General features: G+C 42.2%; 1 protein-coding gene across 1 annotated transcript in view; it reads right to left on the reverse strand.

Moving 5' to 3' along the window:
- Positions 1-24,373, reverse strand: part of LOC139217463 (neurexin-3b) — a 254,786-nt gene that overhangs the window by 22,960 nt on the left and 207,453 nt on the right. Inside the window, exons 20-22 of the mRNA XM_070848766.1 lie at positions 16,705-16,876; positions 7,698-7,787; positions 5,680-5,990 (exon numbers count right to left, since the gene is read on the reverse strand). Of these exons, the coding sequence (XP_070704867.1) occupies positions 5,680-5,990; positions 7,698-7,787; positions 16,705-16,876 (573 nt within the window). The remainder of the gene's footprint in view (positions 1-5,679; positions 5,991-7,697; positions 7,788-16,704; positions 16,877-24,373) is intronic.

A 24,373-nucleotide genomic window follows, 5' to 3' on the forward strand; every position in this document is an offset into this window, starting at 1 on the left:
TTCTCGTGTCAGTTCTGAGTTTGAGTTATTAGCTGGACACCGTGATATAACTAGTCATTTGTCTCTGGGGCAAACACAGCATGAGGTAGACCTGTATACCACCCAGAGCATGTGCTGATGTCCTACCGGTCAGCTGAGAAACAAACTGCTGCATGTGTGTGTGTGTGTGTTGTTTGCTTGCCTCTTGGTGTGTGACAGTCCAGGCTGACAAGACAGCAGGTTTACACACACACACACATACAAACACAAGCATTCCCGTAGGATCTATATGAGCTGTGTTGTGAGGCATGGGGGACATCCATTACAAAAACCCCTGTGGTTCAAAACCCTTGGAGCTAGCTGCTGGTTGTCACACACTGAGAGACAAACTGCCCTGAACACACACACACACACACACACATACACACTTAGACAAAGAAACACATGACCTACAGACATGAAATTGTGAACATCTGTAAACACGTTCACACAGAGAAATCTAATGGAAATAGCTGCTTGTACATTTTCTTCTGCACGCCAAGTGACATGAAGAATTTATAAAGAAAGTCACAACCGAATGTTGCGTACACACTTCGACGGCAGAGATGACAGACAATACATGACAGAGCTGGAATGAGTTTGTCATGTTGATGGTAGGGGGGGAAACTATTTGGCACCACACACTGAAAATCTTCTGATATAGTGCTTCTGGTCTCTGACAGTGTGAGTGGATCTAGCTGCAACAGGGCAGACAGATTTTCTTTTGTGTGTGTGTGTGTGTGTGCACAAATATATGCAAGTAACGGTAGCATAATTCAGTTGTGAATGTTTGCAGATGTATGAGACCAAGATTGAGAGATCCTTGAACAAACTGTGTGCATGCACGTGTGTGTGTGTGTGTGTGTGTGTGCCTTCTTTTTAATGAGCCACACACACACACACACACACACACCAGCAGGGTCCCCATGAGTCTGCTGTCTCCTAATTGGGCCTACAGAGCAAATTGCGTACCTCCAGCATTCATCTCCCACAATTCAATGGGAGCCAGGGTGCCTAGCAGGGCACCCAGAAAGGGAGGTAGGAGGATGGATACTGATGAAGAGAGGGAGGGGAAAAAAAGAAGTGAAGGAAGGAATAAAGAAACCATCCGGAGGAATAGCTGCAAACTAGTTTGACCTTTACACAATTACTGGCAGGTCTGGGCGATGCTTGTGAGGGAAGGTGATCACAGAGACTAACTAACTGAGAAGAAAAGACGACTGACAGCAGGCGGAGAAGTGGAGCAGAGCCGCCTACACACACTCATGCTCACACACACACACACCTGTGCATACACAAACACACGTGCAAATGAACACAGGGATGAACACATTCATCAAACTTCATCTAACGGAGAACCACGTGGAGGCACGCAGCATGCTGCACAGCGCCTCGCTCTCTGCCTCTCGAAGAGAGAATAAATCAGTGATTATCATATATCCCCAGGCGTTAAGCAACATCCTTGATGTACTTTACTTCAGATGTACTGTTTTTCTTGTGAGTTGAGGAAAACAGTGAGAAAGAAAAAGGGGAAGAGGGGATCTCATGAATTTATTGTGCAAAATCTCGCAACAGTGTGAGTTGATTCTGGTTCATGACTTCTGGTTTATGTTGAAATGTCTCTTGAAGCTGTAACTCTGTGCCTTGTACTATCAATCAAAACACCTTGAAAATAGATGAAATACAGAAATTACACGCTGTAAAAGAAGAATCCATGTCAATTCAACGTAATATCATTGTTGTCAGGGAATGTGTATCCAAGTGCATCGATATGGCATTATTTCCAGTTTCTCAGCAGAAAAAAAGCCCAATTAAACTGCAAACAATTTACCTCTCATTTTCCTGTCTCCTGAGCACCAGGCCAGTTGAAGATGATGGACGCGAGCAATTTCTTTAACACGGCAACCATGCAAATCACTTTTAGTGTCTCTCCCTAGGCTGTTTTCCCCCACGGTACTCTAGATTGCAGCCTCCTTTCCTAATTGTTCCCAAACATCTTAGGCCAGCAGTGCGAGTTAATTGAGAACGAGAGACGTTGATCTCCCATGATAGAGAGCCTTGCATAAATTAGTTTTCCCAAAATGACTATTCACATCAAACCAGCAAGCGTTAACTCCGTTCTTTGGTTCAACCAGAACTCTGCAGAGCCGAAAGCCTTGGGCAGCCACTTAACAAGCTGTACCTGTTTTAGTTTGTTGTGATTTCTCTCCCCAGTCGCTAACTGAAGTTCAATGTTTTTACAATTGCTCATCAGGAGGTGCCAGACATTCTAAGTTGCCAGTATGTGTAAACAGAGACATTTTTATCACCTAAATTTACTTTTCGGCTTGAAATAAGTACTCCTCCAATTTAGCATTGCATTCTAAACATAGTCAGACTCGTGGTGATGCAGCAGATTCAGAGCTATTGTCTTTTCTGCACTCATTCTTCTTCCTTCACCTCCCATCCTTCTTACTGGGTTTTCATGCTGCAGCTCACGAGTGTGATTTTAATTATTTGTTGCAACAACTTCCAAAATAATTGTCAAGCCATTTACATTTCAGCACAAAACGCTTACGAACACTGGGGCTCAGACAGCAAACAGACTGAAAGTCAAACAGTTTTTTCTTTAGGAGAGAACAAGTTGCTTGATAAAAGCAGGCAGGGGTCGGTGAGAGACTATTAATTCCATTACTCTTGTTTACATACAGTATATTGACTGTTGTATTACTCCTTTTTTAGACCTAATTTACTTGTCTTGGCAAGTCAATAAAGAACTAATTAATATTTATGATGATGGAATGGAGAATAGTAAAAGGGCTTTTTGGAGAGAGAGAGAGAGAGAGAGAGAGAGAGAGAGAGAGAGAGAGTGAGAGAGAGATTTGTTTTTGGTGAACTTTTCAGTTTTAATACTCCATGATAAAAACCAGAGGCATGTCTTACATCTAACATTATCTTCCCATTATGTTAGCATTTCTGTGTGCGTGTATTACCACGGCTATAGACGGTGTACAAGGAAGGGTCGAGGGCATGCAGCTAAAGCTAACATGGTTAGCATTAGTCATCCCCCTCTGACGCACATGATCAAAGAGATGTTCCGACTGCTAAATGGATAAATACAGAATGATGACTCGGGTTGAATCGTTAGAAGATTCGCAGGCTCTGAGAGCAGGATTGTGGGTGGATGGTGGGCGTGATCTGCTGAATGAGCCAGCTCGTTGACATATCTAATGCCAGGTCTTAGACCATTTATAGTATTCATGGGGAAATGGATATGACATAAACTAATTAAAACTGCTTATATGGTGAATTTCTATCTCAGAGAGAATTGGACTTGATTTTATAGAAGAAAAAGAGATTACAAAATTGTACGTTTTGCTGATGAACCCTTGCCAGCTGAAAAAGTCTCAATATGACTTCTAGCATGCACTAGCCTTTGGTCCCCCAGTGGATCACCTGACCTAGAGAGTGGCCAAGTGACACAGTAACAGAGAGAGAGAGTAAGTGAGTGTCTATCGTGTTGGTACATCCCCGTGGAGCTATCATTAATTAAGCGTGAGATTGGTTCTCTCCACTTCCCACCCCTGTCTCTCTTTCTGTTAATCCTGAGATGTCAAGGGATTCGTCACTTCTCACCAAAAGAAACAGCTAGTGTTGGGGAAGTGGACCAAAAATAGATGTGAGAGAAGATACCAAAACACATGTATTTTAGTCTACACTAGCTCACACATGCCTGAGTCCAGCACTGTGTCAGATACCTATAGCTCTCTTTCAGCACTGCAGTACATCACTAATGATAGCTCAACTCCCTCTACTCCCCTATACTACCCCGAGGGGTGGAGAAATCTGCCAAACCGGTACAGGTCCACTCTTTACCTCTCACACCACGGTATTTGACAACCAACTAGGGAACAGCAAAATTAAAGGCGTTGGGAAATGAAATTCTGTGACACAGCGGTGTGAATCAAAGCAGACACTGCTCTGGGAGGCTGTGGAAGAAGAATGAACAAGTCATAGAAAAGTAAAGTGAAAAGTTAGGGAGGTCAAAAAACTAAATTTTTATTGTTATGTCACCAAAGTGCATCATCTGGCATCTAACAGCTGCATCCTGGATATTGACAAAAGAGGTATAGCCTCGTCATTCAGCCTTGAAAAGGAGAGTGCTTTGCATAAAAGCTCTTTCATAGCACGCAAAACTTTATTACCTTCCTTTGGATAATAATAGTCTTTGACACAAAATGCCATTTTCTAAGCAATGCCACGTGTTTTTCTTATCTGATGTGACCTTGTTGATGGTGCCAGAGACGGTGGTGTCATGTTTCTCAGCTCAGTCATCATCATCGCAGATTATTGATGCTACACATAGACAGAATGAGGACTGCTTTGCTTTTGCTCCCCCATATGAAGGCTTGAAACTGGGCAGTTCTTTTTTCAATCCTGTCTAAATCACAGGTCAGGGTATTTAGTGGTTTTCTAACAGCTCTGCCTCTGGCCTCCCCCGCACTCACACTGATAGAGACACACAAGTGTCAGCACTGACATGAAGGGCCATCATCACTGCATGCTAGGCAATCTGTTGTTAAGGTGAAGAGGCTGATAACAGTAGCCCTTGTCTGTCGTCCACCAAACAACCCCCACCCCCCCCAATCCCAACCCTGTCTCACTCCTGAGGGAGAGTTATTGCTTTAATATGAACAACGAATGGTTGAATTTGTCCTCTGGGTGTCAAACAACTGCTCTGTGTGATTACTTTCTTGGCACGGCGGTGACATTCATTGGCTTGGACTCAGGACGTATTGGAAGAAAGGCCTCTGTTAGGCTGGACTGGTTGATTGACAGATGGAGACGGACAGAGACAGAAAAGACAGACAGACAAAGAGAAAGAGAAATGTAGAGAAAGAGAGCAGCAGCAAGGCCAGCTCTGCACACCTCAATGAACAGCAGCACTTCAGCAGCACAATCCTCGATAGAATGAGAAATACTGTATCCTGACCTTGACTGATCAAGCGGGGGAAAAAAGCAGCACGGCTACAACCCGCCCACGCACCATCACAAAAACACATGAAATGGTGGAGGAGGAACAGGAGGACTTTTGTTTTTTGACATTTCACTTTGTTACATTTTTAAACCTGATTATCAAGAAAACAAAACATCTGGCCAACAGACTCAGGTTGTGTTCCACAGTGGTTATCCACATATTGTACGAGGAATTGTGCAATTCAACACGACACTACACTACACTACACTCTGAATGGTAAACAATGGGTTTAAGGGAGTAGGTAAAAATTTTGGCAAACTAATTATTTCCATTCTTGCTGAGAGTTAGAGAAGACAGTAAATGTGAAGCTGGAGCCAGCAGCTGGTTAGTGTAGCTCAGCATCACAGCACCTGTAAAGCTAACTCATTGACATGTTAGAGAGAAAATGTCAAGAAACCTTTTAACAGGGAGTCATGTGCTGGGATATTTCTCACCTAGGGTGCAGTGACTTCCTGGTTATTGGTCCCTAGCTGCTTCCCCCTGTTGGCTGTAGGTTCATATTGAACAGACGTACTGAACTATTCCTTCCTAAGATACGTTCAAGAATCTCCATTTAAATGTTTACTCAAATTTCCTCTAAACTGGGCTTGCAGACACAGGATGATATGCATCTCTCCTTCTGTCCCATCAGCCATCAGTCTTACCTGAATAGTGGGTGGTGAGCGCTGTTTGCGGGTGGTCGTGGTGGAGAGTGTTGTGGTGGTCTCAATGAAGGTGGTGGACATCTCCGGCGGCACTGAGGTGGTGGTGCGTGCTGCGCCCCTGCTGGCCGGCACGTCGCCCACCAGCCGCACGCTGCCGTTCACCTTGATATTGGCGTGGCCCTCGGCGGCCATGTTTAGGACTTTGAGGCCATTGTAGTAGAGGCCGGAGAGCTGGCCCTGGTAGGGTCGCTTCCTGTCGTTCCCGCCGATGGAGATAGTGGCCTGGGTGTTGAAGATCGTCAGCTGTCGGCCTGGCGCAGGAGGGAGAGAGGAGAGTTTTAACATGTTTATGACAGGAAAATGATAAAGCTGTCAGAGAATTTGTCATGCATCATCTTTAAGAGGAACTACACTTTCACTGAGAAATGGATGCATTAACAGTGAACAAAGACTAAATATGTCTGTTAAGACTATTCATTTACTGCTTGATTAATTGAGTGTAGATGGAGTTGAAATGATTAAAAAAATTATGCAACATGCTTTACACTGACAAAAGAAACTACAGTATCAGTTCTCAACAACGCCACCTTTAAAGACTGTAGCTGTATGTACTACTACCTACAGCAGGAAGGCCTTTTCCCTTTGATATAAAAGAAAAAGCACCCCTGAAAGAGACTGCTAATGCTGAAAACAACAGACAATGTGCGTTATCATAAGGGAGCAAACACATGCAGGTGTGAAAAAAAGAAATTTGAAAAATGAGCTGGAACATGTTCCACAGGCACTCTTAATATTCTCTGGACAAAACAGTGGACTCGTGCAGTGAAATGATTAATAAATATGTATACAGGCTTTGGCATATTATGATAAAGCATGAGCAATACACACTCACTACATGTCATGGTGGATTTCATTAGGAGAAGCCTAAATATCATTGTCAAAACACACTGCTCATGCATTAATTATGAAAGCAAAATACACAGAACTTTCACAATACTGGAATCATAATTAAAAATCGCATTTGTATAATTTGCAGCAGTGCAAGCTTGTTGTATTTACGGCATTTGCACAGTTATGATACATAATATATCGGGCATGGGATGACAGGAACAGGACATCATATCACAGAAGCAAAAATGAAACAGCATGTGTGGAGTCATGCATGCAGCAGTAATGGCATTTTTCAAACCCGTCTGTGTTTTAGCGATTGTTAAAGGGACTTTATAATCAGGTTAAGATGTTTATGTGCAATGGACTTTAATAGCAGTTTATAATGATATTATGTTGGGTGAGAAAATAGGCACCGAAAAAAAAAAGAGGGGGAGCAGACTTTTGAATCCCCACAAATGTTTTGAAGACACACGAGGTGCTGACTTGATAATCTCAGTGACTGAAAAGCACAACTCTATCAGGGAGAAGAGCACCTTGGCAGGCTCACTGTGACGCTTTGCTGTCAAAAAGGCTCCAATTAGCTCTCCATCACCAAACAAGTGAGGATTTGATCATTTCTGTTGTGTGCAACTACAATCAGATAAATTACAGCAGGGAGAAGCTCCTGCTGTCTGGAAAGTTTTCAGGGGGAAATGCCCACTGATTAGTTTGTTCTCAAACACTGCAGAGGATTTGAGGAAAGGAAGTTTATTCTCCTCTCAAAACAATCGGTCTACTGTTGCAGCACAGATGATGCTCCAATTAGAAAATAAAAAGTAGTACTAGTAGTAGGAGTACTTGATACTTAAAAATCTCATGGTTGCACTGTTTATAAAATCTCTTCACAGTCCCTTTAACTGGACACCATGACTCAACAAAATTTAAAAAGATGACAATGACAAAAATGGGAAAGAAAAAAAAAATTAAATCAAAGGAAAGAACAAAAAGTAACAAACAACGCTTTGTTTTACTTGTTTTTTAAAGGGTTTAAGGGGTGGTTATTCATTCTCAGAGGTTGAAAGGGAACAAGCCGATGAAATGACAGAAAATAAAAAGAAAAACATTCTAGAAGTTCGATAAAGATTTACCTTTCTCCTGAAGCCAATCTTCTACTGGCCGGGTATATTTGAACGGGATTTTCTTATTTGCCATTTGATAGCGCTCAATGTCGCTGTTGCCTTTAAAGTTTGAAAGTTTAACAAACAGCTTGAAACAGTTGGCAACAGCAACAGACATCACACATTTATACAGTGGTTTATAATGAGTTTTATCGTTGTTTAGAAATATTTATAAAAGCTTTATGATGTTTTTTTTTTTCAAGTAGCTTTAGTTTAAATTTTAAAATTCATATTTATATAGCACACTCCACACCTATATTTAACAAAGCACAACATATATCCATAGCAGTCATGGAAAAGACAAAGTGCATAAACAACCTGCAAGAATAGATTATTAACATAGAAAATACATCACAGTCTACAAGTCCTATGATACATTCATCATATTACATAATAAAGACAAAAGCAGGGCTGTCAAAAGGTCGACATTTACTGCCTTTCTCTGAAGCAAATTGAGGGTAATTCACAGTGCACTAATTCTCCCACTGGACACCACCTGCTTTTACATTTCAAGGGCCAAGGAGTGATTCGTTTTAGTAGCTGATTTGGATGGAAGCTGAGGCAGGTCTGCAGGGGTGTGGGGGCAATGGAGGAGGAGGAAGTGGTAATTTGAAGTACGGCAGACCTATGGGAGGAGGTTGGTCCCACAGTGACACAGATCTGAGGAGGACAATGCATACAAATGAGATCATTACCGACATGGGGGGAGACCTTTTGGGTAAAAAAGTCCCACACCCCAGCTGCCACATTCCCCTCTTCTGAGACCAGGGCTGACATACACCTGGTATATGGGAATTAATGATAATAGACCCTTTTACAGAGAATGCTGTGTGTGTACTTAGTATTATTTCTGACATCTTGCGATGTCTCGTTGTGTATGTGCCAGGATGCAATATTTTGCCTGACAATCACAGAGGCATCCCCTCTGAAAGGCGCCACGAATCTGTCGACGCTGAGAATTGAGACGTTCAGTTCTGTCTTCAAACACTTTGAGGAATGACAAAAGGCTGTGAAGCTGTGAAGCTTGTATAGAATTATGAATGACACCATGATGTCACTCAGTACCCAGGTGGGCAGGTATTTAGAAGAAAAAAGGCACCAGCGCAGCAGCGTTTATAACACAAGTGAAAGGGCAAGTCTTCGTGATTGTGAGAAAAGGCCTACTGGGAATGTGTCTAGTTTGGTAGGTAGGATTCTCTCTCAGGTGATTTATCTGTTGTTCGTGCACACGTACGCCCGCACACACACACACACACACACTCATGGGGATCCACCTGAATAAGGATGTGACCATAGGTTTCTGACTATGATACTATGCTCATCCTTTTACCCATATTTCTTTTTTTTAAAGCTTCTTATTTTTTCTTAATGTTTTTTCTTATTTCAGTAATTTGCTGCATACGTGATTGATGCTGCATTCACATGGATTCAGACCCACAGTAGATGGCAAACCGGATATCATTTTAATGGACAAGAGCAGGCCGTTAAAATTATCTTCACTCCGGGAGAAATCATACAATAAAGCATAATACATTATATAACAGCTAATGATATATCATATCATAATGACGCAATGAATACATACATTCATTTTCCCCAGCTTCTTATAAACAATTCCCCATAGAGACATCTCGTCATGCATGTTTTATTTTTCCGTCCAGCCATTCCATCGAACTGTTTGTTTGTTTTCTCCCTGCCATCCAGAAGGTCTTGTCCATCTGCTGTCTGCCTCAATCCATGTGAACAAAGCATTGGAATTGCACAAAAAGAGTAAAGAGTGAAGACACCACCATCACATCAAACTATTCATTAAGTCACTTATGCTCCAAAGTGCTTAGGTAAACCGTGAGCTTGTCTCAGTAATATCTCCTTCTCTCAGGTCTATCTTTACATCGTTCCTTTCTACATTTCAGAGAAAAAACAGCCAAGGGCTCAGTTTACAGCCAGCTGGGAGGGACTGAGGACATGGCTACGAGGGAGCTCAAGGAGCTAAAGGACTGTGTCTGCAGCGTGCCAGCAGGTTAATCAGCTACTAGCAGGACTCCCTCCCCATTCCTTTGATCCCAAGCAGGTTTCGGGTGGCAGCCAAATACACTCTCCTCTGGACAAGGGCCACAGAGGGAGGCATGCTGGTTGTATGTGAAACCAGGGGACAGACGGAAAGGTGAGGAGTTTGGAGGGAGTAGGTTGAGGATTGGGGCGGGAGGATATGTAGCATCTACAAACCACCACTCATATTGTCACTTAACTGGAGTGAAATCAAGTCCCAAACTGAGAGAAGCAGGTAAAAGCTTGCCGTGCATTGCTAATGGCATGGTTCTCAGGTAAAGCTCTTACATTGTTCCAGGTGATTAATGAGGTGACAGTCCCCTTGTAATGAATACACCAAGAGCTAATTGTCCAACTAATGAGAAAAATCTCTCTAGTTTGTCAGTTTGATATTCAATTTCTAAAGGTGACTCCACAATGGATGACCTTGCCAATACAAGCGCTATTGTTTATTATAAAATCACTCTGCCTTCAAGGTTTGGCTTTTTTTTTCTGAACAAAGTGAACTTAACAGATATTTCCTCAAAGACCCTTTCAGTACTACAAAGAGGAAAGTGCAATTTACTGCCATCATCTGACTAAAATGGAAGGAGTCTGTCTGTTTGTATGTTTGTATGACTGCCCTTTGATTTTCTCGACATCCGTTAACACATGGCAGGTGTATTGTGAAGACCCCAGTAAATGCAGTGCTGAGTGTGAGCTTTGGGATCTACCGGACATATTTATTTGGAGTGAGTTACTACCACCAGAAGTACACACTGTGTAGTGTATTAAGAGGGGAACATTATTAACTATTACACTATTGAGCGACGTGCTGGGTACAGAAAAGAAAGAGACACTGGAGAGAGTTACACTGTTCTAAGCATCAGTGATGTAATGTTTGAAATAAACGCTTTTGTTCCTGAAACTAGCCTGGTCCCAAATAGCTGAGCAATGACTAGTTATAAAAGCAGGTATAATCTTGGTATAAAAGGCTAGGAAAACGTTTTGAATGGACACTGCACTAGTGTGTTCGATGTTTTGTCACTCCTATAGAGCCATTTTGGTGTAATCTGAAAAATCTCTTACAGGATGTGGGTCACCCCTACGATTCAAACTAGAAGTATTGTACATGTAAATAAGATGGTTTTATCATGTATATTTCCCATTTTGCCGCATGCATCTGCACACCTGAATGGCTGAACGCAGAACTGTTTAATCCTGTAAAAGACCTACATCTTTATAACAAGTTGCTGTTTCTGTGTTTGTACACAGTTTGTGGGCGGGCCTCTGTTAGCCCTAATTCATGCTTTCACCATCTTTTTTCTCCAAGCCAACGCAATGTCTAAATGTTTCCCCTTTGGTGGCAGCTATTCAGTCAACACAAACACTGGCACGGCGACAGTCATCTGCCGGTTGGTCGCTTGGTTCTGTTCATTTGCTTGCCAGACTAATCTCACTGGGGTTCCATCACAGGGCCAGTGCTGAGAGCGCATCAAAACTGTGAAAATGGCTACCGTGACAGGCTCCTGGCATTCTCTCCATTTGGGGATGATGAGTACATTTGATATACTGCGGCCCTGTCCAGAAATCATCATTCCACAGCTCTACTTCATAGCTAGCTGTTGCAGCCCCTGGTTATGAATATCCTGAACCACCCACCTCCTTTCCAATCTACACCCGACTTTCATCTGTGTCTCTGCTCTCTCTCTCTTTGGCTTTTCATTCAGTTTCTCTCCGTTCGGTCTCTCTCTTCACATCCATCCAGCTATCCTCTGCTCCTTCACCTGCCCCGTGCCATTCTCTTTCTCTCTGTCTCTCTCCAATGCAATCAGCCCTGTGTGCTCTTCTTGGCTGAATCAGGCCTCTTCAGTTACAGCCACAATTTTGGTATCATTCATCTACTTTTCACTCACTCTTTATTCCCTTTCTCTTCTTCTCTACCCATCTATCCGTCTATATGCCAGCGCTTTCTCCCTCTTGTCAATTTATTCCTGTCATCTACTCCATTAAATGCTTCTATATTCCCTCACTCGCTGCATTTCTTTTCCATTCACCCATGTCCCTCTGTTTCTCCAGCTTGCTTTCCCTCTATCCTCCTTCCATTCTCTCTTAGACGTCAGACAAAGCCAGAGAGTAAATTCATCATTTATCAGGTCGCTCTGAAATTTATGGTGTTGAAAGGATGAATTAGACTGGCGGCTTCTACACTCAGCTTAGTCTGAGTTCTGAGAGCGACAGAGATTGTGTCTCAGATAGGGCTAATCATGTTTGGCCCCGGGGACGCGCTGGGATTTATCTTGCTCCCGAGGAATTGTTTTGTCTGTATTTCAAGACAAAGATTGGCAGATATTTTGAAACGGTGCAACTCACTGTGTCTGTTTCAGGTGTTAGCAGTCGTAACACTGTGTGCATCAGTGTGCGGATAAAAGTCTTTGTGTGTTTGAGCGCATGTGTGTCTGAAAATGAACACAAGTCCGTTTCTCGTTATGAGCGACCCTCTTGTACCCACCACAAATGATGGAACGAACACACAGACACACTTTCCCTGAGGCCCTAGCAGAGTAGTTAGGCCAATGGTCATTCATCTGAGACAACTGAACCTCAGCCAGCTCCGGCAAAGTGTGATGCACAATTTCCGCCTGGCTCGGTCTGGCAATTCTTTGATTCAAAGATTCAAACTCATGCAAAAAGATCATGTAATCCAAAATCAAAGAGCACAGGGATTCAGAGTGTTATATAAGGAAATTGGAACCCCTCACTAAACAAAGACAAGCCCCTGCAGTAATGTGCGTTGTCACAAAAGTACACACGATTGTGGGAGAGATGCACAGGCCTGATGAACAACGAATGGAGAAGGATGAGAAACGCGGATAAAAAGGAATTTGAGGACAAAAAAAGAATGGAGATCTGAGAGGGCACTGTTAGAGGGGAGGATAATTAGAGAAAGGGAGAGACAAAGCGTTCACATACACTCAATGCCCACACACAGAAACACACACTGAACACGTGTAAGCTGCAAATGCCTCATGGAAACGCTGCTGTACGGGATCAGTGTGGCTATATTGTTGTATAGAAGAATGGGACCGAGAAGTGCTGAAGTCCTCTGTCTTTTCTCTCAATAGTCACTGCATTAAAATGAATAATTCTTATCTTGTACATCTGTTCGTGATAAACATGCTAGGTAAGTCGTGTGTAGATTAAATGGTGCTCTACAAAAAGAACATTTATACAGATGTGCTGTGGGCTTAGTGGGCATAACATCTAAGATCATCTGCCTGGGCTCTTAATCACATGTCCTCCTGTCTCTCTTCCCTTTGTTTCTGCCTTCTGTACTTTTAACTGCAAAAACAGAAGACTGAAGAATTAAAGGATAATTCTGGTTTAAATCAACTGGGTCTTACTTTTGTAGTTTTGTGTCAGTTATGATAAAACTGAACTCAAGGTCAATGCCTGAGATCTGGACTCAAAGTAACACTATTACAATGTAGTCTATTGGGGCAACTAAATAAGAGGTAAGACGATCCGACAGGATGTGAACAAGCCGAAAGTGATCAGTTTGCATCGCTCATTCATCATCATTTCAGGATGATCTTCTTTCTGGAGCTAGTGTCAGAATTAGTCTCACTACTTCTGTTTCTTCTGACCAGAACAGAAACACCTGGGACTCTGATTAAAATACAGTTTAGTTTAACACCAGTGCAAACTACAGTAACCTCAATAGTGAACTTATTGTAGGTTTAACACCTCTCTGACCGTGCAAATCAAAACTAAACATTATTATCTTTGTAAAGGTAGAAATGATGTCAGAGTTGTCGTATTGGATTACATTATTTTACAGGGTTATCTCATAAAGTGGCCATTGTGTGTAGATTGATTCTACTCAAAAACAACATTGACTGGCCTCAGTATGCAACAAGTGTACTTTTGTTGAGGAGCAACTGGCTCATCTGCATTTATTCTGCCCTGCGTTATACAATGTTTGGAGTGCAAATTGCCGTGCACCTAGGAATGGTTGCTGCTAAGAAACATATTCTTCTGACCTAAAGGTTACACCACGCTTTGCACAGTGGCTCAGGGAGATGTTACTTATCATACAAATGGAAAGACTAAGTCTGTACAAAACCCAACACACAGAGGGGATTTGAGAGAATAAATGGGCCTTTCTTACAGCATCTGATTGCATTATTACACTTGATTTAAGATGTCTGACAGCATTTTTGTTTTATCTGGTTTAATTTTCCTTGCATTGTTTGGAAACTACAACAAAATTAAATTAGAACAATCAAACACTAAGTTTAGCTTGATCATCTAAAATATAAGACTAAACGTGAGCACATGTGACATGTTGGTGATAATCTGTTGCACAAGGAAACTAAACACAATCTCATTTACACATATTTAAGTTGAACCAGACATTTGTTCTATAAATTGTAATGGGTGTTTAAATGGCCAGGTTTTGTAATGATTGTATTGTTGACCTTTTTTTTCTTTTTCCAAATGATTTTAGTTAATCCGGAGTTTTATTTAAAACCTCTATGAACGTCTGACTGCTTGTGCTTCTTGCCCCATCTGACTAACTTTTAGCAATGTCGCTCCTGAAGTCAATAATTAACTTAATGAGTATAATGTTAATATAACTGTTATGGATAATTTACAAAGCAACACAAATCAGGCCCAAGTTGCAGACATTAACAGCTCTATGCTTTGGTGGGCCAGCTTTTCAAAAACTGCTCTTGAGATGTCCAATTTACACGCCCCAGGCTACTTTGCAAGCAGCTTTGAATGACAAGCAATCTACCAACACCTTTGTCTCCACCTATTCCCTACCAGGCAGTAAGGGCATGCCGAGATCCGGTAACTGTTTATTGAATGACCTGAGAGTCTTGTGTGCGTCTGCGGCCTTCAAGTTAAGCATTAGGAGTGTGAGAAAGCAGTCGATGAGTCTGCACCCCAACATGTAATTACTCATGAGATGACAACACCTTTACAAGGGAGGGTGGGCGAGAAAAAAAAAATCAATCATCGTTGAATTACTATCACTGAGTGTCCTGCAAATTACCTGTGCAGAAGAGAAAAAGAAATTACCACGCATTCGATCCCCCGACCTCAACTCCATTCCAAGACAATGGCAGGCCGACAGAAAAGGGAACAAACCTCAATGGGATCACTTGGAAGGAATCCAAGACTAAAAAGCTTGAGTTCTTTCTGTTGTGTATTGCTTACACTGAGATGCAAACCCAGCAGCCATTTAGCAGCCATTTATGAATAGATGCTGGCTTTGGATCAAAGATATTGACAGACACATTGATAGAAGGTTGAGAAAACAACCGTTGAATGCTGATGCAAAAGGCACTTAGAGATAATTATGAAGGTGGTAGGAGTTCAGCTGTTATCTGACATTACTGGCCGGTAAAGATGGAGAAAAGGAACATTACAAAAACTGCCGTTGTTCAACAATGCAGTCATATTTTTATGATTTGTTCAATTCCTGCAATGAGGGTTCACAAGTGTACAAGATGCAGACGTCACTTGTGTGCATGTTGTGTGACACACGCTGTGGAGTTTCTAAGTATTTTTCAGTCAAAGTGTAGCTGAAACGCAGTTATGAAACCCGTCTAACTTTATCTGTTCAAAGAACAGCGAAAGACGGCCAACGGCAAAAGAAAGCCAGAGACAGAAGAGATTAACATCACCTGCGCTGGCATTGAACCAAACCAAAACAGCGTGCCAGGTCACGCCAGGAGAGGATGCTGCCCTGTCCTCGTTGAAGGCATACAACTGGGAGCATGCTGTAGGGCTGCTGAGGCATAGGGCTGAGAAGTGAAAGGGATCAACTCCTATTTGTTTGCTCCTAACCATTGGGTGGCATCAGCATTCTTGTGTTTTTTTTCCCAGTGTTTGGAAAAAAGCTATTTCAGCTAGTGATACACGGTTGTATTTCTGGACACATTTCTGTTCACGTTAGCTCCACATCTGGTAATGTGACACTATTTAATCTTCAACACTGTTGTTTATTTTACATCTGTTTCGATCCAATTATGCCTTGCTGCTACGGCACAATTTTACCTCTGAGATCAATGAAGTTTCATATTATCTTTTGTCATCCAAACTTGTCCTTGCCTCGACTGCCACTTTGTGCCCATGTTGCTTCCCTGTGCGTCTGCTCTGTTTGACTAAGTGAAATTGAAGAGTGGGTAATAGGGAACAAGGAAACAAAGGTGGCTTCTCCTATGATGGGTGGCATGGAGACACAGATATCAAAGACCAGGAGAGCCAACTTAATTTAATGGATTGTTAAATAGAAGCTGGAGAGGATTTTTTTCCTTCTTTACTTCTCTCTCACCCTTTCTCTAACTCTCTCACCTTGCTAGCTCAGCGGCACATTTCTGTGCCAAATGAAGGGAGTGCCTGAGCCTCCAAATAGAGCGGGCTTCGTTTGATGACCCTATTTGTATTCTGCTGCTGTGCTGCTTCTGCTGACCTGGGAATGAGAGATACAGGCAGGCAGCAGCTTTATCTGGCCAACAGGCCACCCTTGGTTTCTGCCTCTATCCTCTCCTTGCTTGCCCAAAGACCAAATGTCTCTTGGTGCTTTTCAATCCCTTTCCTGAAATGAACTGGCCAGATGTTGCACAGTTAATGCCTCTTGCAAGACAAAAGATCCCAGCTCTGTGTGCTCCTGTTCTGTGGAGTCAGGTGTGAGGGCATGGTTTGCCACAGGAGCATAGTGTGTGCTAGTAAGCCAATGTGACTGCATGCCTCGGAGTCTTCTGAGATGTTTTACTCAGAAGAAAAGGAGAAGGTGGATTTATTTTTATAAGCCATTTTATATTCTCGATGCTGCCCTTTGCTTAAACAAATAGGTGGTGCCCAGTGGTTTTAAAACTATAATTTCAGTCGGACTCCTGCAGAAATTCATCAGACAAATGAATAAGAGGGGCAGTACCTGTGGGAAAGTGTTCATTGACTGGCCAGTTGTCCACCTGCAAAGTGGCATTGCCCCCGTTCCTGGTGAACCGGACCAAATGGTATTTGCCATCATTTATTGCTGTAGTTGTCTCCTTGACACTGATGTCCACTGTCCCGATGTTGAATGTCACACCTACTTTGCCTTGTTCCTGGAAAAGACACAAAAAGAAAAAGAGAGGAAATAATTAGTGGTTTGATTCCAGCATGGAATGAATCCAAGTCTTTGATTACAGTATTTTATCCAACGCACAACTGCCATCAAACGCAGGGAGCTCCACTTGTCAATCTGTCTTGACTGTCAAAGCTAGACAAGCTGCTGTGCCTTGATTCTACCTATTGTTGTACCATAATTAATTAATTATACAATAAACTAACTGTAAAAAGTTCAATAAAGCGACTTGGATGAATGCCCTCGGCTGGTGCTAATGGTGAACTACTCAGAGAACCTGAGGACGCTAGCTCGCTACGCTTCATTATACCACTGTAATGTGATGAAAATAGGCTGCCAGCAGAGATTGTAATGATGAGTAATGCTCCCTGCAGCCTGTCACTGCAAAACTGGCAGGACGTATGCCTTTTCTGCTGCGGTCCTTACAAACTGCTTGAAAACCATATGTTTTGTTTAGCTCCTAATACTAAAGCAGTTTTACCTTGTCCATAAATCGCGGTCCCTCCCCATCATTTCCTGACTTCTCTCCTCTCGACCCCACTAATTTTCATGAGGTGCCAGTGTGTTTTATTGTGACTGTTTGCGTATTCATGGGCATGTAGGCGTTACAAGAAAAAGGTTTTAGAGCGGAGGCAGGGCTTGAGTGAGAGGCGATGGGGAAGGGCTGTGTTTTCTGTGTCATTTGTTTTAATCCCCCACAGGGAATCTCTCAGTGTAATTACCTACTTTAGAAGCCCACAGCAGAGGGACCGTTTCTCATAACAGAACCAAAATTACGAAGGCTTGCACAGGGGACAAGCACACATTGTTAACTGATCAGCTGAGACACTGGCCCTGGCTAGCTGTTATAATACTGGCCTTTATAATGTCAAACTGAATTTAACAGTTCTTGTTGGCACAAAAGCTTTGCAAGATTGCCACAACTTAAATGACACAACACTTAAACCTGCTGATCTCTATTTAACGTTACAGCCTCTTAATACCGTAGAAGAGCACTTAATAAGGCCAACCTATACTTAATGGAGCTCAACATGCTTTTACATTCTCAAATGTTCTAATATTAGAATACTATACCACTAGATTACTATAGCAAGCTGCAGTGAACAGTAAGAAATGAAGTGTGTCATTTTATTGCTACTGGCATGCCCTTAGACTTTATGTTTTCTTTGGCAACACATTTTGTGGAGTTAGTTTACTCTGCATTTTTGCTTTATTTTTTAAAAGAAAAAGCAGATCAATAAGGAACAAATATTAAACTTAAATCAAGTTTGTTTCTACATTTCTACTCCTTAAGTAGAGCACCTAGAAAACCTGGGAAGAAAGCAGACAGCTCTCTTTTCATTTCTCTAAATTAAGATGCCATTTTAGTTTCTTAGCATTTTTGTAAGACCGGGGGGGCAGGAGTATATTTTCCTCTTAATTCAAGGTACAGTGCATCCAGCAGAAAAGTAATTTTTCTTCGACTTTTTAAGGAAGTAGAAAGTTGTATGCAGTAAAATGACTTTGTGTACATGGAAGCCCTGCAGTGACTGTGCATACTGTAGTTTCCTCAACAAGTTCTTTAAACTGCCAAGGCTGAAGTCTGAAGACCTGGACTGTGCTCATACTTGAAGTTAAAACATCCTTTTGTCTATTCATAAAAGGTAATACGGCACAGTGTGCTCGAGACCATAATGCAGAGAACAACGGAGCAACTCTCCTTTGTAACAATCTCCAGCTCGACTAATAATGGAAAAAGAATGTCACCAAAGACATGAGAAAACCATCTCCTAAAAGCCAAGGTAGGGCTTCAGAGTGGGAGCCGAATGCGCATTTAATGTCTCTGTCAGAGAGGCTGTAAATGGACTCTTAATTTAAGTAGTTGTCATTAAAACTTGGAACAGCAAATGCATAAAATAAAAGAGTGTGTGCACGCTGCTTATCTAGCAGCAAATACACATAATCCATGCACCTAGATAGGCTAAGGTAAGTACACACGAATATGTTGATGATTTAATGTGACAAGGTGATGTTCAGTGTGTGTGTTGTACCGTGAAAAATACTACTAAAGCATCCTGGCCCTCCTGACTAATGACAGGACCTTTCCCTGGTAGGGAAAAACACTATGTCTGATGGCCTGAGTGCATACAAAACACAGACAGACACATCAGCACTAGTACATCCACTGTGACCTTCAGAGGCTCTGGCAGCCCAGGCTCTCCTGTGTAGTCGCATCAAAGCCACATCACCGACCCACTAATACCTACAAACAAAGACAGATCGTCACCCCCCTGGCCCTGGTACAAACAAACAACAAAACACAACAATTGTACACCTCTGTAACTGTTGCCGAGTGCCTGCGGGCAGTGTGCAGAGAGGGAGCCGTGTGTGGTAGTGTCTCGCAATGGCACAGCTCTCCCTCTCTCTTCCCCTCTTTCTCTACTGCTCCGGTTGTCCGGCTACCCTCCCACCTCAGCTACCGCCACCCACCTGCTAGCCCACCCCCGCGTTGCAGCAATGTTTGATTGACAGATCCAATTACGTTTTTTATTGGCCTGTCGCTCGCGAGGCGGGAAGGCACTTCATTGTCTCCTGAGCAAAGGGGAAAAATGGCTATTGTTCTCTTAGTGGAAAAGATGATGGCCACTATTCCAGGCGTAAACAAATGATGCACGGAGAATCACTCCCAAACTTACACAACTCGAATGCAAACACACACTGAAACACATACACACAAAGTCATAGAGTGTAACCTTGCAGTAAAGAATCTTTGCTTCAGTAGCATCACATGGCAAAAAACAAAGCAGTGTCCAATCAGTCAATTAGTCACTCTCGCTAACTCTCACAGCAAACGTTACAGTATGGAAAGTGGTAATTTACTGGTATGATGTGCTAAAGCCTTTTATAATCTAACATGCTCCCACACTTCCTATTTAATGCCAATCATGGACGCTGACTGCTTTACCGCTATAGGAATAGAATGAGATTATGTTGGCGGTTTGTTTTGCGTCATTTAAGCGTACAGTATGTGTGGGCATGTTGTGTTCACGCTCTGTGTAACTAAGACTGATAAATGTAATTCCAGCAAGCAACCCCGCCTCCCCTCCTCCTCCGTTGCTTGCTGGCCTGGGCTTGGCACGAGGAGCTCCAGTGGTCCCACGTGACCCGGCACACACTGACATCAGTAATCAGGCCCGCCGCAATCCAATTCAGGGCCGATCAATGCCTCCAACACAAGCAGCGCCCCAGGCAGAGTGAAAGAGAGAGAATCACTCAAAGCAGTGGTGGGCGATCCTGCAGACAGCCATCAGAGACAGCCTTTAGCAGACAGCTGCTGTACAGGGAACAAGCCGCTCACAATAGACCCCATTCCCAGCTTGCTGAATGGTCATTCTGCTGCGCCACGGGCCCCAGACAGATACATACATCTGAAAGCCATTTTAGAGAGATGGGTAGAATTAGCACATTTAGCTCTGTTGGGGAGAAAGAAAAGCTGACAAAAGAGGTATGGAGACAGAGAACGAAATAGATAAATGTATATGCCAGTTTGCTCTATAAGATGTGCACGGAAAGTACTTTAAGGTCAGAGAATTTTATTAAGGTGGGAGTTCCTCCACCCCAGCAAAAGGTATTGCATTGCAATCAAACCTTGATTGAAATCTGGTATGGGCACAGAGTAGTGGTAGTAGGATGACTCCAGTGGATCTATATTAAGTCTCAGTTGGGAGGCAGGAAGATCTGATACCAAGAATGTGAACATGTCCCAGGGTGGGAGTTTGGGTTACATATCCACCCTTTCATCTGACATCAGCGCTCAAGTTAGCTTTTGTGGTCAGGGGCCATCAAAATTGGATCATGGATGCAGTGGAAGTAGAATCAATAGAGTGGAGAAGCTAGGACAACGTGAGATGCGTTAGATTGATGCACCTGGCCTTCACAGTGCCAAAGCCATTTATCGTCAGTAATTGACAGAGATAACTCATAGACGGCGCAGTGATTTGTAGCTGTCTGTTCTTGTGCGCATCGGGCTCTAGAGTCAGAAATTTGCTAATGGGTAGGATGTTAGAGGCTTTTGAGGAGAGGATTGTGTGCGCGCAGCTCATTTCTTCATGTACAGAGTGTACTGACAACTCCACAGGCCCTAGGATGGACAAGAGCTCAGCCTATTTTTTGCAGTCTTGAAACTGAGTAACTCTAATGGTGAAATTGAAAGCCCTTATTACAGAACATATGTCTCTAATTACACAATAAAATAAACTAATCAGTCATATAAAGAAAATACACATGTTGTAGAATTATTTAATCAAACCTGTGGACAAAGAAGATGCAAAGATTGGTCCTCAGACCCTGCTATAGTCACACCTCTGCCTCAATCTTAAAATTAAGGTCCGGAGATTAAGTTTAAAGGGCTTTTTGACCCAAAATGACAAAAAATAACATATTTTGTCACTCAGCTGTAGCAGCATCTAGCTAGAATCTGCTAATAGCATCTGCAGATTGTTTTTATACATTTTATTTATCTAGGTGTCTCTGAGATTTCTGTCTCCACCTCAATTTGATGGACGTAAATGGCATTTAAAGGATAAATCTTGGGCCATTTCATATTTTTCTTATTGTCAACAAATTCCATTAAAAACCAAAATGAACAATGGATTGATCTTATAGTATTTGCGCTGTATGCAAAGCCTGATATAGCTTTTTCCTCTGTGCCACAGAGCGCCATTGTTGTCCAAATAAACACATCAATTAGCCGCAATGTCAAATATTGATTGATAGACATATTCATTCATTTCAATGAAGATCAGCACTGTGGTTAATTTTGTCTCAGTTCCACATACATCGTCCTGCTCATGTAAAAATTCACTAGAGCAAAAAATGTGTATCACTGCCATTGACAACAGTCCCCAACAAATGCTCACTAAAAGCTAGTGTCAGCTCATTTTTGTCATTAAGTCATGGTGAGGGACGCAACAGAAAGGCTGTAGAAGTTGAAAAGCATTAAAAGATGGACTAACGTATCACTAATTCATTTGTTGACCAAACTAAGACACAAGCCTCATCCCTTCATTTGTGGTGCTCACAACATTGAACAAGTACATAGAGTACAAAACCTAGAATAGTCCCTGTTACTCTGGATAATGGCCATTTCTTTGATAGAGTCGCTTCTTTGAAAATCTGACACCGAGGTTTCCTGTGGATTACAGAGTAACAAGGCCAAAGATTTTGAAAAGATAACTTACGACTTTCATATGTAACGTTTCAATGATGTGAGCACACACACATCACATTCTACTCCATGGCATTGGTGCGGCAGCAGAACGTCAGAGAGATGTGTCAAAACCTTGGCAAATGAACCAAAACTATCTGAATATCACAGATTATATATATACATAATGTTTTCTCTAATAATTTGAACAAGCTGAGCCCCACATTAAACAGGTATACTGCAGTTCCTGGCAGTTCCTTCTTTCTGAAAGTGATTTAAAGTTTTGAAAAACAAGGTGGGGGAGAAATACATATTTTAATGTCATGAATCCAATTTGATATACATAGCTGCTCATGGCAGTGATGCATACAAAGTGCTGCCGACAGACACGGACCACAAAAAGGCACTAATTTTGTAAAGATATACTCTACAGAGGTACTGAATAAAACACCACAGACATGCTTTTAGTTTCTCATATTAGAAGCAGAGGCTGCAGGGGTGAGAGTTCCAGGCTTTGTGCAGTGACAGTCTTAATGCACTATTCAAATAAACATTCCTCAGAAAACTGTGAAATTTCATTAATCATTAATTGGCTCAAAGGTTCATTCAGACATTCATAATCGGCTGCAGAGCTGTTGTGAGAGGCGATGTGGGAGGACACAAGGCGCAGAGGCCTAGTGCCTCTGAAATATTGATCACACCTAAAAGAACTCAGAGGTCTAACACAGGCTATATTTCACACCTGAGAGAGCCAGGAACAGCTTCATCGAATGGACAGGAACAAAATGGCTTCCACCTCGCTTTACTTAGTGTTACTGTAGGTAATTGCTAGGATAATACCAGTGAGTCCATTAGCCAGTTGGTTAATGCCCAGGAGTGCCAGCTAGTGTTAGTCCAGACTGAAGAGGAAGAGTCATTGCATTTTTAATAAAAACACAAGCAGCAGTGTTGCTAGGGACGGTAATGGCTTTGACTCCTGTGCTTGGGCTCAATGTCAAACTCTGAGGCTCACTCTTTGATCCTCTGCCGCAGAATATGAATCGCGCAGGGTCAGCCTTATCAATTATTTACACCCACTCTTTCTCTATTTCCTGTTTGTCCGCTCTTGTGGCTGTAACTTGCCCTGACACTAATGGCGGACGGCTTGGTGAAAACATTTATCAATGTTACCGCAGAGTCCTCTCCAGCTCTATGCTATCACTTTCAGCCTTTTGGAACTTAGAGTACTGACACTGCACTGATCCTAATCATCACTACCATACTTTACTGCATGTGACTTGGCTGCATTGCCTCAGTAAAGTCGTTGTCCCTGAAAGAACCTTTTCTTGCTGCACCTTGTGCTGCAAATGAAGCAATACTGTAGACCAAACGTTCATATTTTTTCACTTGTATACATTTTTACTCGGAGAAGTCTCTTCCATCAGGTTGAACTCTGTTCTCTCACCTGGCCTTGTCTAGCACATTGTCCTCTGAGGTGCATTAGCACTGCATTGTATTGAATTATTTGCCTACCAATTCTGTATTTTTATGTGGTGAAAAATCCACAACTGAGTTATAGACCAGGCTTACATGACATCTATTTCTAATTTTGTATCTTTGACTTTTTATACATTTACATTTCTTTTTAAATGCTTATTTTTACCCTCATTGTAATAATTTCAAACTATTTTTACAAGCAGTTTTTCCATCTTCATCAAATATCAAATATGCACCTCCATGAGATATATAACCAGATATCATATGTTTGAAACATGTCATTATTGCAAAAGAAAAAAAAAAGCCATTTCGACAGAGTGGGTGCATTCACAGGTGCTTAGTGGTGCTCCATCTCTGTTTACGGTCAGAATAGTGCAGAGCTGAACTAATTATAATGTATACTGTATAATTATAAGCCTGCTAAACCACAGACGCGTGGTAAAACTTCAGCCATGAATTTTCATCTGCCTGACCTACTGCTACATTACTTCATTTACACTATGCACTATTACAATTCAGTTTGCGCCAGTGTGCAATAACATGTAATCTGGACATATGCAAAGGGCCTGCAAAGGGTGTGTGATTGGGCGTCTGCATGCCTGCACATGTGCACACACATGCACACATACACACATACAAACACACCAGGATCGTATTAATACTCAGCTTGGACTGATGTTTTTCAACAGATGTTAAGAAGATGCTGCGCATAAATCTTTAGTTTGATTGCATTTACTCAGTGTGGATTCAGATTAGATTTGCTCACTGAAGCTCTGCACCCGTGTCCATTAAAGAAAAAGCAGGTTTTTGTGACCT

The sequence above is a fragment of the Pempheris klunzingeri genome, chromosome 18, assembly GCF_042242105.1.
Source record: "Pempheris klunzingeri isolate RE-2024b chromosome 18, fPemKlu1.hap1, whole genome shotgun sequence".
NCBI lineage: Eukaryota > Metazoa > Chordata > Actinopteri > Acropomatiformes > Pempheridae > Pempheris > Pempheris klunzingeri.